The sequence below is a fragment of the Lytechinus pictus genome, unplaced genomic scaffold (assembly GCF_037042905.1).
Source record: "Lytechinus pictus isolate F3 Inbred unplaced genomic scaffold, Lp3.0 scaffold_19, whole genome shotgun sequence".
Taxonomy (NCBI): Eukaryota; Metazoa; Echinodermata; class Echinoidea; order Temnopleuroida; family Toxopneustidae; genus Lytechinus; species Lytechinus pictus.
The window spans coordinates 17,353,360-17,366,842 of record NW_026974140.1 but is presented as its reverse complement, the minus strand read 5'-3'; the positions used below and the strand labels follow the sequence as shown (position 1 = coordinate 17,366,842).

The 13,483-nt window shown below is 33.9% G+C and overlaps 1 protein-coding gene across 1 annotated transcript in view; it reads left to right on the top strand.

Annotated features, from left to right (window-relative positions):
* LOC129260327 (vascular endothelial growth factor receptor 1-like) overlaps positions 1 to 13,145 on the top strand; it is a 29,906-nt gene extending 16,761 nt beyond the window's left edge. Inside the window, exons 10-24 of the mRNA XM_064114163.1 lie at positions 30 to 338; positions 763 to 869; positions 1,441 to 1,663; positions 2,128 to 2,418; positions 2,733 to 3,014; positions 3,632 to 3,759; positions 4,179 to 4,317; positions 4,679 to 4,783; positions 5,966 to 6,076; positions 6,370 to 6,677; positions 7,213 to 7,335; positions 7,762 to 7,832; positions 8,301 to 8,441; positions 8,863 to 8,968; positions 9,219 to 13,145. Of these exons, the coding sequence (XP_063970233.1) occupies positions 30 to 338; positions 763 to 869; positions 1,441 to 1,663; positions 2,128 to 2,418; positions 2,733 to 3,014; positions 3,632 to 3,759; positions 4,179 to 4,317; positions 4,679 to 4,783; positions 5,966 to 6,076; positions 6,370 to 6,677; positions 7,213 to 7,335; positions 7,762 to 7,832; positions 8,301 to 8,441; positions 8,863 to 8,968; positions 9,219 to 9,890 (3,116 nt within the window). The 3' untranslated portion in view covers positions 9,891 to 13,145. The remainder of the gene's footprint in view (positions 1 to 29; positions 339 to 762; positions 870 to 1,440; positions 1,664 to 2,127; positions 2,419 to 2,732; positions 3,015 to 3,631; positions 3,760 to 4,178; positions 4,318 to 4,678; positions 4,784 to 5,965; positions 6,077 to 6,369; positions 6,678 to 7,212; positions 7,336 to 7,761; positions 7,833 to 8,300; positions 8,442 to 8,862; positions 8,969 to 9,218) is intronic.
* Positions 13,146 to 13,483: the final 338 nt, after the last annotated feature.

Below are 13,483 nucleotides of genomic sequence, written 5' to 3'. Positions count from 1 at the left end.
TCATTCATACTTATATCTTTACTCTTTAGATCAAGGCTACATCCACATGGAACCTTTAAAAGGAGATAATCTACGTCTGATGAGTGGAGGGGAACTTGCTAAAGATCGTGAGAAGATCATGGTGCATCTGAAGTACTTTCCGAATGCTGACTTCACCTGGTTCAAAGATGGCATAGAGGTAGATGCTCTTGATCCACATCTGTTCAGGAGTCGCATCAACCATGATGTAGCTCAGGTTAGGTTACTCAACATCAGTCCTCAACATACAGGGAATTACACCTTGATAGGTGATAATGGAGAAGTTCAGGAGAGTGTCACTATCAGGGTCATTGTTTATGGTAAGCCAATTCGATTGTTTGGTAGTTTCTCTGGGATAATCTGGCCTTGTGGGTGCTACTTCTTGAAAGTTTCAATCAGTAAGCCTTCTAACATCCTTTAGCATCTTCAGGGAATACCAGGTTACCATTGGTCTTGGGAGTTTGGGTATACAAGACCATGAGTGAATATTAAAAGACAACTGTCTTTTCTGACTAAAGATATAATTAAGTCAAACCTGTTAACAATATACTGTATATGTACAGACTGTCAAATGTTATGACATAACCAATTATGCATTGATTTGCAGTTTTAATGGCTACCTTTAGACGAATGTGAAACGGTTTAAGACCAGTTTTAAAGTTCAGAATTCAGGCTTTTTCTCTGAATATCTTTATTGTTTATTGGGTAATATCTTCATTTTTGTGTATTTGCTATGTTCATTAGATGGTGATCAAGGCTTGACCATTGAAGAGGAGACGAGTGTCATTGAAGAAAAGGGAAATCTTACAATTCATTGTAGGAGTAGCTCACATATCTTTGACAACATCAAGGTAAGACCAAAATGAAATTATATTCATGACTCTAAATGTGTTTTGGTGTAGTGTTAGTGAGTTTGTAGAACAGGTGGGTGTTTCATAAAGCTGTTCGTAAGTTAAGAGCGACTTTAAGAACGACTAGTGATCCTTTCTTTTGGTAAATGGTATATTCATTGGCGATTTGGTTAAGTGCGTAAGAAAGGTTCACCAGTCGTTCTGAAAGTCGCTCTTAACTTACGAACATCTTTATGAAACGGCCCCCTGGTATAATGTAGCAATACAATGTGGTAATACAGAAAACTTTCATAGTAAAAATGAATAGAAGCCATTTTGTTGTATCAGGAGATATCTTTGAAGTAAGCATTGTGTTACCTTATGGATCTTTTACCAACAAATGATTTTCGGATTATTTCTATTCTCTTTCAGTCAGTTGTCTGTGTCTCACTCTGCACACTTTACTATCTATTTCTAAGTTTATCAAGATTATGATTGAAAAATATAAATGAAAAAAAAAAACAAATGAAGTCATCATATATCTTATACACATTTTACATAGAAAATGAAAAACATTATATTCCAATTGCAGTGGTTCGTTCGTAGAAGTCGCGGATCCACCAATGAGAGTCGATTACTGCGACCAAGAGAGGAACGTGTGACCATCTCCTCATACTCCAGTGATGAATTCAATGTTTCTCAGCTTCACATCCAAGACATGGGACGTTCTGATGATGGTATCTACATCTGCTCAGCTCAGAGTGTCTTAAACAGCAGAGATACTAAAGAAGTTTTCACTGCAGTACAAGTCAAACGTAAGTTTTTTTGGTTTTGATTGGGTGCTGAAGGACTTCCAATCAATGCTCTTGAAATAGAAATAGATAATCAGTGAATAGCGAGGATTTATTGAATGTTGAACATTCATACTACATTAACAAGGCATGTATGTTTTGGCCGGGATGCTTGTAATTGATTTCAGTCGAAACAAATGAGATATGGAAAAAGGAAATTTGGATGAATGATAAGTAGGTTTTTATAAGAGCAATGGAATTGCAATTTAGTTTGGTGCATTTCAAATATAATTTATTGTGAAAAAACACTTATTTTGTTACAGCACTTTGACTTAACTCTGCTCATTAAGTGTGTTTCTTTAGTATTCCAAATCTGCATATTTTCTGAGCTATTTACTTCTATTCAACTGTGTAATCATAGACATTAATGATGCTGTCATTGAACTATAGAAATAAAATCCTGTCAAATCATTTTATTTCTGTTACAGCAATCAAAGCCCCCGAGCTGGAGGTAGGTCTGAATAAAAGGGAGATTAACAAAAACCAGAAGGATTTCATACTAGAGTGTGAAGCATCAGGATTTCCTACGCCGGCATTCACATGGTTTAAAGATGGTAGTAAACTAGAGATGCAAGTCAGTACTATCGCCCTACCTAATGGCAATGCTCTGTCTACACTAAGAAGGACTCGGATTAACATGGTAGATAGTGGGGTCTACCAATGTGTGGCAACTAATGGAGGAGGACAGGTCAACAGTTCAGCTGTCATCATTATACTTGGTAACTCAAACTTCTTAATTCATCGTTCTATGTCGATATGATAATCTTTGAGTTTTAGTCTGTTAGATTTGATGTTGACTTCAGAAACTGCTATTTAGTATGTAAAGAGTTGAGAAATACCTTCATAACTGACCATGATGATAGAAGTGCCACAAATTTGGCATATCAACAGCAAAATAGAGTTTGAATAATTCTTAATATTTGAAAGAAATCAAATAAGGCCATCAAAAGTATGAAATTTCCTTAGAAATGAACTAAATAAATTCCTGATCCATTGCATTGAACTTATTTTAATTTGTATTTTGTCTCATCAGAGGAACCATTCATGAAAGTGAAAGAGGATGTGAAATTGGTTGTGATGGGAGGAACAACCAATCTTACATGTCATGATGGTGGAAACCCAAAGCCTATCATTGTTTGGTATCACCAGCCTGTAGACCAAACGAGTGATATGCGAATGCTACCATCACAGATGTATAACAACACTGAGGGCGTCCTGGTGCTTCATGATGTGCAGAAAGATAAGGAAGGCTCTTACATCTGTAATGCTACTAATAGACTCGGTAGCAGCAGTAGAACTGTCAGCATCAAGCTAGGTTAGTTTGACTCCCTCATTATTTTTTAACTTTGGAGGAAATAAGGGGGTTTTCATCAAGATTCATTTCATTTATTTTCTCTGACAAATTTGCCATCAGCCAATTAGTTACAAGGATTACTGTAGCTTATAACATTTGTAAGTAAAAATTGCAGAATAATTACTTTACAAAGAGTTCCCCTGAAACAAGAGACTTTTGGTGGCAGCAGTGGGATATTCATTTTTCTCAGGTCCTTCTAATTGACCCAAACAATTTTGAACAGGTTACCTGTTGAAGAAATCTCCTGATATCGTATCATTTAAGTGATAACTTCTCTAAACAACTTTATATAATATACTGAAGGCTGGAGTGGTTCTAATGTTTATTATATTGGGAAATTGTCATATAGAATCACTAATTTGAAATAGTTCTAGTTTTCAATGTTTTATTCATATTTGTAAGAATAAAGTGATGTGCCAAAAGTTTTACAGATGTCCTGATGACTTAATTGTACATCATATGAAATAATTTTGCTTGTATGTTCAAAAGAATGAACCATCTGTACCCTTTTGTAAATGAAATGTATTAACATCTTAAAAAGATTCTAATGTATTTTGTTTATATAAAATCTGTTACAGATATGCCCCATGAGCCCCTTACTATTACCAAACGTGATGATGTCAAGAGGAATACTACTATCGGAGTTGTCTTTGTGCTTATGATCATCGTTGTTGCCCTTATCATTGTCATCTTCAAGATTAAAAAGGTGAATATCAACAATAAGTTCAGCAAATTAGTATCATTAACAAATGTTTTAAAAATGGTTCATTGATAATTTGCTATGATTCATAGATATTTTTTTTTCTTTTAAACTTAGGTTTTGGTATTTTGTTCTACACTTTATTTTCCCTGGTAATTTATTGTTAACAGCAGAAAACTGAACGCTTAGAAACACCTGTATTAAGCCTCTCACAAATGTTATAATGATTATTACTATTGATAATTAAACTCTAAATTATGTTTTAAAAAGCATTCTTCAAAAGTCACATGTGAAATTTTTAAAGTTTTGATATTATTATTCAAATTTGATTTTTTTTTTTTCGAATTCATATTTACATATAAAATGAACCATTCTAGCATATTTTTCTTATATATAATTTGAAATGAAATTGTTGTTTGTTACAGCTAAGACCAAAGTACATCGCTGGAGGTGATGATATGTTGCTACCTATCTCATTTGGTCAGTACAACGATCTCTTAGACATATGTGAACATCTTCCTTATGACTCCAAATGGGAGTTTCCTCGTGAGAGACTCAAAATAGGTCAGTACATCTTTAGTTTTTTTTTTTAATATATTCATTTTTTATTTTTACTGCATAATTTCTTCATTCTAAATAATTTTTCTCAATGACAGAGTCATTCTTTCGATCTCATCTTATTTCTCTTTCTGTGAAGCCATTTCTTGTATTGATTTGTCTATTTTTTTGTTTGCTTAATGCCGTCACAGATAATCTTGTAACTTTACAAATCAATCAAATCAAATCAATTACGCAAATCCATTTTTGCAATTACATTTTTTTTAAAGTCCTTTTGACAATGTCAACCTTCTTTCCTTGTCAATTCTTTATTGAGATATTTGTTAAATCAGTAGTTTCAAACACTCTTCCTTTGTTCATGTATCAGGTCCAGTGATTGGTCGAGGAGCCTTTGGTCGTGTGATGAGAGCTTCAGCGTTCGGCATTGACAAGCTGGATACATGTACCACAGTGGCTGTCAAAATGTTAAAAGGTGAGACCTAACTAAATAAACCAATCGCTCACATAAAAAAAATTAATAGAGTTATCCACTTTAAGAAGAATAATCCTTATTACAGGATTTGTCTCCTTATATCTTACTATTTACACCACTTTCGGCATTGATTTCATTTATTTTTTAATCTAGCAGCCATTGCAAGCTTATGAGAAACGACCTATGTTGACATGTCACATACAGCTTATTGTCTGAGACTGAATTGCAGAGTGATCAGTAGATATTAGTGCTAAGGGTGCCGAACTAAGACAAAACAAATTTGCAAATAGAAATGGTAACTCAATTTCTTTGTTCAAGTGACTCCATTGAGTCATAATGTGTCAAGCTCTTGTAATTTGGTTTGGCAGCTTGGTATGAGTTGATAGGTCAGTCTGAATGGTATGGTCATTTCACTCTGATTCACCATCTCTAGGGTATAGAAACCCAGGTGAGTAGCACCCCTGGAGGAGTGGGGTGACAACAGGTGGATTCACCCTTTATATTGGTTCTAAGGTCTGTGGGGAGCATATGGGAAAAGAACCAAATTTATTTATACCATGAGTCAATACTTGTTGACAGTAAAGTTAGTGTTTAACTTCTTTCAAATCACCTTTCACCAGATATTTCTTACTTTGCCTTGTTTTAGCCCCTGCTACTCATACAAAAAAAACTTCAAATTGGGACCTACCAAGTATTTTCGTTATTGTGTTAGAAAGTGAAGTAGATATTTTTAGTTGGCAAAGTGTGATTATAACCTACTTACATCACACAAATCATGCCCTGATTATATAGGAAGCTTTAGTACTGGTGGGTGTTTCATAAAGGTGTTTCTGAAGTTATGCACTATAGTATGAACGATTGCTAAATGTTCTTAGGTGCTAATTCAGTTCCATAAGGATATAACATTTAGCACAAGAAAAGGTCAACAGTTGTGCATAAAGTCATTCTTAACTTTCAAATATCTTTATGAAACACCCACCTGGTTGAGAAGTGACTGAAAGACCAAAGAACAAGATTATGGCAAGGGTGCCCTCTGTAGACTAACATAGCAAAAAAAACTGATTTTGATGGATATCAACACTATTAAATCAACTACAAATAAACCAATAAATACATAATATCTGGAGAGATGATTCAGTTTCAATACAGTACTATCAAATGAATTTTGTTCTTTATTTGCAGAGGATGCTTCTGATAGTGAGAGGAAAGCCTTGTTAACTGAATTGAAAATGCTGATTCACATTGGACCACATCTTAACATCGTTAACTTACTTGGAGCATGCACAAAGAAAGGTAAGCAGTGTTTTTAAATTCAAAATCTTAAAACATTCTTCAGATGTTTTTATTGGTTATCCACTGTCAAATTGTTTGCATGCACATATATACTAGAATAGTTAATTTGAGAAAGAATGAGAGCAACTGTAGCATTGATTCTAGATGTGTTGTTAAACAGATTCGGCAAGTTTGCAGAATGCATCTCAAATGTTCTTTCAAGTCAAGATCCCCAATAAGGAAGCTGATACCTTACCAACATTTCATCACATAAATTATCGGTTTGAGAATGTTCTTCTTTAATTTTCTTTCAGAACTGTTCATCATCTCTGAGTTCTGCCCGTTTGGTAATCTCTCAGATTACCTGAAGACCAAGCGTAAGAACTATGTGGCTGAGCCAGACCTTCTTGCTATTGCTCCAATGGGGCCAGTTGATAGGAGCTCCAGAGGGAGCAGCCGAGGTGGAGATGGTTTCATGGGAGCTAGAGGTGGATCCAGCTTAGAGGTTGGAGATGATGATGTGTTTGAATACATGGAGAAGGAGCAGCCCTTGACCCTGAAGGATCTCATTTGTTATTCATTCCAGGTTGCTAGGGGAATGGAGTTCTTAGCATCAAAGAAGGTGAGAGGCTAAATTCAAAACAATTTCTGATCGATTTGAAATAAAAAGTTATATTTTAGTATTTACTATCATTTTTCATTGAGGTCCAATCGAGGTAAAATCCAAATTAATTGATCAAGGGTAAGGTAATTAGGACTTGGCCAGAAGTAATTAAGATAAGAACAGGAATTTTTTTCAAATGGTAATTTGTATTAAACTGTTTTAAAGTCTTAGATGTTATATACAAGTTATTAAAAGGGCTTTTTTATTATTTTTTTATTGTAAAATCTACTCTCTGCATTAAACTTTGATTGACAGCAACAAAGACATTGTTATATTGCTTATAATCACAAATTGCAAGGGTTTGAACTTGTCTAATAAAATGGCATGTTATATTTTGTGTTTAGTGTAAATAACTGATTGAATGTGGGATGTTATATCTATACTCTAGAATTCCAAATAGTATAATAGTTTTAACTTGACAATATATGTACAATTAATTGATGTTGACAGGTAGAAGTCTTTGAATATTCTTTTTATCTTTTCATCTTCGCAGTGCATTCACCGTGACTTAGCAGCAAGAAATGTTCTCCTAGCAGAAAATAATATTGTCAAAATCTGTGATTTTGGTCTAGCCCGAGACATCTACTCGGATCCTGACTATGTCACACAAACAGGGGTAAGTTTGATATGTAATTGCTTGCTAAAAAGGGGATAAGTCTGGATTAAGGTCTTTAAAACTTGTATACAAAAATCATCAAGTGGTTTTTAATGGTTAAATATAACCTGTTCTCGATAATATATTTGTTTGAGTAAATTCATTTTTTGAAGTAATAATTGAAAAATAAACTGGCCAGCAGTTCATAAATGAAACAATGTGGTGTAAAAAAAAATACAATTGAAAATATTTTGTATCGATGGGGCTGTAACACATGTGAAATACATATTGCCTTTTACCAACTCATGATGGAATCGTTTGAAGAATTTAAAATTGTTGATCCTCATGTTTTATCAGACTGAATGTAATGACTTCTTAAGAACAGTCAGATTTGTGTATTTATCTTTTTGATGGGAATTGCTAAGTAGTTACTTTTGTTCATTACAGGGAAGACTTCCCATCAAGTGGATGGCTCCAGAATCTATCTTTGACAAAGTCTTCACAATCTACAGTGATGTGTGAGTATCCCCATACTTTAATACATTTATGGACACAGAAACTGATAAAAATATACAATACCGCTGTAATGATATAGCGCCAGCTATCGATGACAACATAACATGGCGATCTTTGTATCGGCCAAGCTACGGCAATCCTATAAATGAAGACACAATTGTAAGTTAGAACTGCTGAGTTAGAACCTGATTATTTAGATGTCTTATAACTTATAGCCAGACACTTATAATAACCGCCAGCTTTCCTTCCGTTGCCATATGTCAAGAAGGATTATGGGTCTAGTCTTTTATATATAAAGAAATTCTACCCATAAAGATACCAACGTTTGAAGACCCCATTCCTTGTCTCTCTTGATTATACTACAGTTTTGAAATACATGTGTGACCAGTCTTTACACCATCCACTGTCGTATACACTGTACAATCCATCAACTTATTATTTATGATTTATGTTTGTATTTTCCCTTTCAGATGGTCTTTTGGAGTATTCATGTGGGAGTGTTTTGCCCTTGGTGGATCACCATACCCTGGTGTGGTGGTAGATGAAGAGTTCTATAATCGTCTCAAGAGTGGTTACAGAATGTACACACCCGATTATGCACCTATTGAAATGTAAGCATTAATGCTTTTTTTAGTTTTTATTGTGATATGTGGGTTCCTTGATTCATGAACGAAAAAAGGTAACTGCAACGATTTAAAACAGTATATATTATGGGTCCAATACGATTTCACTATGACATTCATGATGTTCCATTCTTTTCATATCAGCAATAGAGAATCTTGGGTACATGTATGATTTATAGATGAACTTTGGGTTATTAAAGCCTTAACTCCTCTGTTAATAATAATATTGGTATGCTGTGATTAAATGCTGGTGAAGTTCTGACATTCAATCTCTACATCAAAGTCTACATCATCCTTTTCCCCATGCTTTCCCACTTCTGAAACATGATTCCACTCCTGCCACTCTATCCTTTTTCAGCCATTATGTGGAGAAGAAAATCACAATCATTCTATTGTTCTTTGTCAACAGTTATCATATCATGTTGGATTGCTGGCACACAGAACCTAAGGAAAGACCTCACTTCAGTGAGTTGGTTCACAAGCTTGGAGACCAATTAGCAGCTAATGTCAAGCAGGTGAGTCTTATCACAGTTAACAATATTTTACACTGCAGTACAGTCATGTCTTTCTTGCTGTAAGATTATATCTTACTCAGTAAATATCACTATGATGATAACCTAATTATAATTGAATAAACCTGAAGTTACATGATTCATATTGATTCCAAGTAAAATTGTTTTGATACAATTTCACGTGCAGCATTTAGTTCTGAATTTTTCTGTTTAGTCATCTTTGAAACTTGTTCATATTTGTGTTTTCTTCCAGGAGTATCTTGATCTTGATGTGGCGTATGATGAACAGGTAGCATCAAGACCGATATCATTCTACAATGAGGATGATGAGGGAGCAGCGTCATCTAATGATGGTCAGGTGACCTTGGGTGAAGATGCCCTTCAGGTTGAAGCAGATATCTCATTACCAAGTACTTCAGGTTATCAGCCAAACCATCCAAGTACATCATCTACCTTCCAGCTTGAGGATGAGAGACCAGTCTGTGCAAACTTAGAGGGAAGAACAGTATCATCAATCCATGCTAGCCTAACGGACATCTCATCATCGGAACCGTGCGATGAAGAAGATGACACAGGAGCAGAGTCCACAAAGTCCTCAACAACATCATCAAGGATACCGTTGCACAGACCCAACAGCTTGTCGGCGCTTGATGGCCTTCAACAGACCAATCCTGTCTTCCACCATCATCATCATCACCACCATCACCCATCAAACCACCACCACCATCATCATCATAATCGTGGCAATAATAGCACCAGTAAGAGTGAGGAATCAGTGTCATCAGACTCTTCTAGTGGGTTCAGGTCAGGTGGTTATGGGTCTGACGTCAATGATGAACCACCTCCAGAATACAGCAAAGTTATGCAAGTCGCATTACACAAAGAAACTTCACTGTTTTGGCCAAGAGGTTCAAGTGGACAATGATGAACTGGTTTAGAGTAATGCAAAGAGAGACAATCAGACCACTATTATGGAATGTATGGTTGTGTTAGACGATCTGCTATCATGTGGAGACTTGCTTATCACAATGCAAAGCGTCACTTTTTAAGAAACAGTATTGGAAAATCATTATTGCATAGGTTGGGAACAGTCCATGATCAATTCTTCTGAACACAGTAAACAAATGACAGGATTACAAATCCTTTATAAGAGCAATAAAGACTTAAAGATTATGAGATGGTGCCTTTTGTCTGATATGAGATGAATTTATTATTGTATATTGGTGTATCATCTATTATCCTATGTATTGATATGTACAAAATGTGAATTAATACTGTATCTATTTGTGTATATACCTCATCACTGCATCTCAGTTTGGTACTCCTAAACTGGAGTGAGCAACGAACTGAGAGATAGAGAGAAAGAGAGTGTAAGAGAGAGGCTATAGAGAGTGAGAGAGAGCACGATAGAGCAAGAGAAAGTGCGAGAGAATGAGAGAGAGAAAGAAAAGAGAGATAAATATATATATTTAAAGAGAGAGAGAGAAAGAGGAACAGGAGAGATTGTGACTGTCTGATATAATAAATGTTCTTCCTGGATGTGCTACCAACAGAATTACCTGCAAAATTTTAAATGATCATGGTGCTATCCACTGGTGCTATTGACTGATAGTTTTATATATGCCTTACATTGGACTGCCTAAAGAAATAACTATGAGTACACCAAAAGTCATTGTGTTACCAGGCTACATGGCTAGCTAGGTTAGAATTTTAATGCTTGTCAATATCATGTGATTACATACCATTTTTTCTGTAATTCATGGAAAGTCAGTTGTTCAAATGTGATAAAATCTTGTTGACAACCATAAACAATCACAGATTAATAAATGAGATGGATTGCAATGTTTGTTATTTATTTGACTTGAAGATAATGTATGTCAAAAAGTTTAAGGTTGACACAACTTTTTAAAATAGTGATGCAAGTAATTTAAGATTTAAAATAAGTTTATCAAATCTTTTTTAAATAATTGGCATGATTTAAATAAAATCTCATTTGACAATCCTAATGAATTAAAAGTGCATGCTTTCTGTTTCTTTCTCTATATTTTAAAATATTATGTGCATGAGTTCAAGTTAATGAAAGTTTATGTTTGGTGCTACTAAAAAAAATTGAGATGCATTAGAGAGCTTAAAGTGAGGGGATTCTCCTTATCTGAAAAAGGAACACCCTCCTGCTACCAGGTATTGTTTAATTGTATACATAGCCAGAATTTTTAACTTGTGTACATATTTATGTAGTATTAAACAAGTGTAATTTAGTAACACACATTAGTATTCAGACTAGTAATACCTGTCATGCCATTATGGTTGTATAGTATGTCTATGTATATATGTACAATATTCTTGACAAGATGAAGTTTGTGGTGAAGTGTTCTTGCCATGTCTAAGTTTATTTGATGTATATAAAAACTTATATGTGTCAGTTGTGAAGAAGAAAACCTGATTGACAGTAATAATGACAAAAATAAAGATCAGCATTTTCTCCTACAATGTATTGTTAAAAAATGTCCTTTCCTTTTCTTTTATATTCAACATTTGTATGGGAGAGCGTCAATTAAAATGGCAGAAAACACACTTATAGTGAAATACAGTATTTTGAATTCTATGTGATAATGTATTGTCAATTTGAGGATGAGACTGAAGCACAACGATGTATTCATACCATACAGACATGGGAGTGTTTCATGAAATGAATGTTAAATCTGACTTAGTCTGCATTATCCCAGTTACCATAGTTACACACAAATGCTTCTTAGTCAATCCAAATCAAGAAAAAGTTGTCAGATTTAACAATTGACGACAAAATTATATTGCTTTGGCCTCTTGGATGTTGCTTCCTTCCTAATGCTGTCTTGCCTATTTTAATGAATCCAAATTTGATTTTATAAAATACATGCTGATGTTTGCACATCTGATTTTTAACAGGCTGAAAGATCAATTTTATTAAGATAATTCCTGGTTTTGGCCAAATTAACTATCAAAGGCAGTTTAGATTATTTGAAAGTGTAATTTCTCACTTGATTCCAAGTGCTGTTCACACATCTCATTTTTTATGTTCCATGTTATTTGTGTATTTGTGCTGCATTTCACATTTGCATCAGACACTATTAGGGATCAACCCTTAATTAGATGTCTTGTCTTTAAATAAAATAACTTGGGGTATAAATTCTTTGACTTTCAGAGAACATTCAATGAAGAAAAAAATTATACACATATATTAAAATTACACTCCCAATATTCATGTGCCAAAATGTTTTTTGTGGAAATTGGTGCTATTAATTGAATTCCCATTTCATGTTCTGAAAGGGTTGTATACCAATTCCAATTCCTGCAATATCAGCTTTTTTTTCTCCTTTCATTGTCAATACTTCCATTTAATAGTTGTAATTTCTGAGAACAGTAATCACAACCATTATAAAATATTTTTGTGTTGTTTTTGGTAGATGAATATTAAAAATGAATTTTATTGTGATGAAAACTATTCCTATCTGCATTTTATCTATGCTCTTTGACCTTTGACCTCAATATATCTCTTTAACAGAATTAATAGACACTGTTCATATTGAATAAAAATGATTATACAAATACAATTGTATGTTTGAAAGGAAAATAAACACATATTTTGTTCTCTTAACTATAAAACGTTTCCTCCAGCTTTTGTATATGATGTTAATAGATGACATTTCAATATTATAAATTGTATATAGATGAATATTATTCCATTGTTTCCAGTAATTTGACAATCATTTAACATTTATATGCCATAATGTTGACCTCAAGATCTTGACCATAAATTTATGATTGAATCGCATGTATTTGACAAAATAATGCTTTTATGTTTAGATTCATCCTATGCTGCTATGATATGTAACTTTGATACCTGAAGCTGATTTCCAATCTATATGTGATTCAGCGCTATGACTGCCGGGAAAGTTGGAACAAAATGAAATATCAAGTCATCATTACTTTAAATCTGAGTGAAATATAATATCCATTTAGATTATCTCACAGCTGGTTCAAGAAAAGTAAAAGAAAGGGATTGATCTCTCCAAGGTATTTTGTTTGTTTTGTTTTGTGATAATAATGTATGTCACTGATTACAATTCCGGATTATGTTTTAAGATGTTTGTCCATTGAGATATGGCCATTATCAATAAAAGAATTTTATTTTGATACATTACATGATCAGGGAGTTTTACTGCTTTATTGTGTCATGGCAAAGTCAAATTTGATTTTTATGATCATAAAATGTGTTTTTAATTTGGATTCATCCTAGTAAATAAGAATATAGTACAAAATAATTGGCAAAGTTGTGAGATGTGGTCTAGAAAAAAAGTACCAGGGTAGTTGGAATATAGATACCTAAAATGCACAGACATAAGAAATGAGGATGATGATGATAATGATGATGGTGGTGGTAGTGGTGATGATAAAGATGATGAAGATAATAATAATAATGATTTATAATTGTTTAGCTCTCGTATCCATCATGTTGTGATGCTCAAAGTGCTAGACATT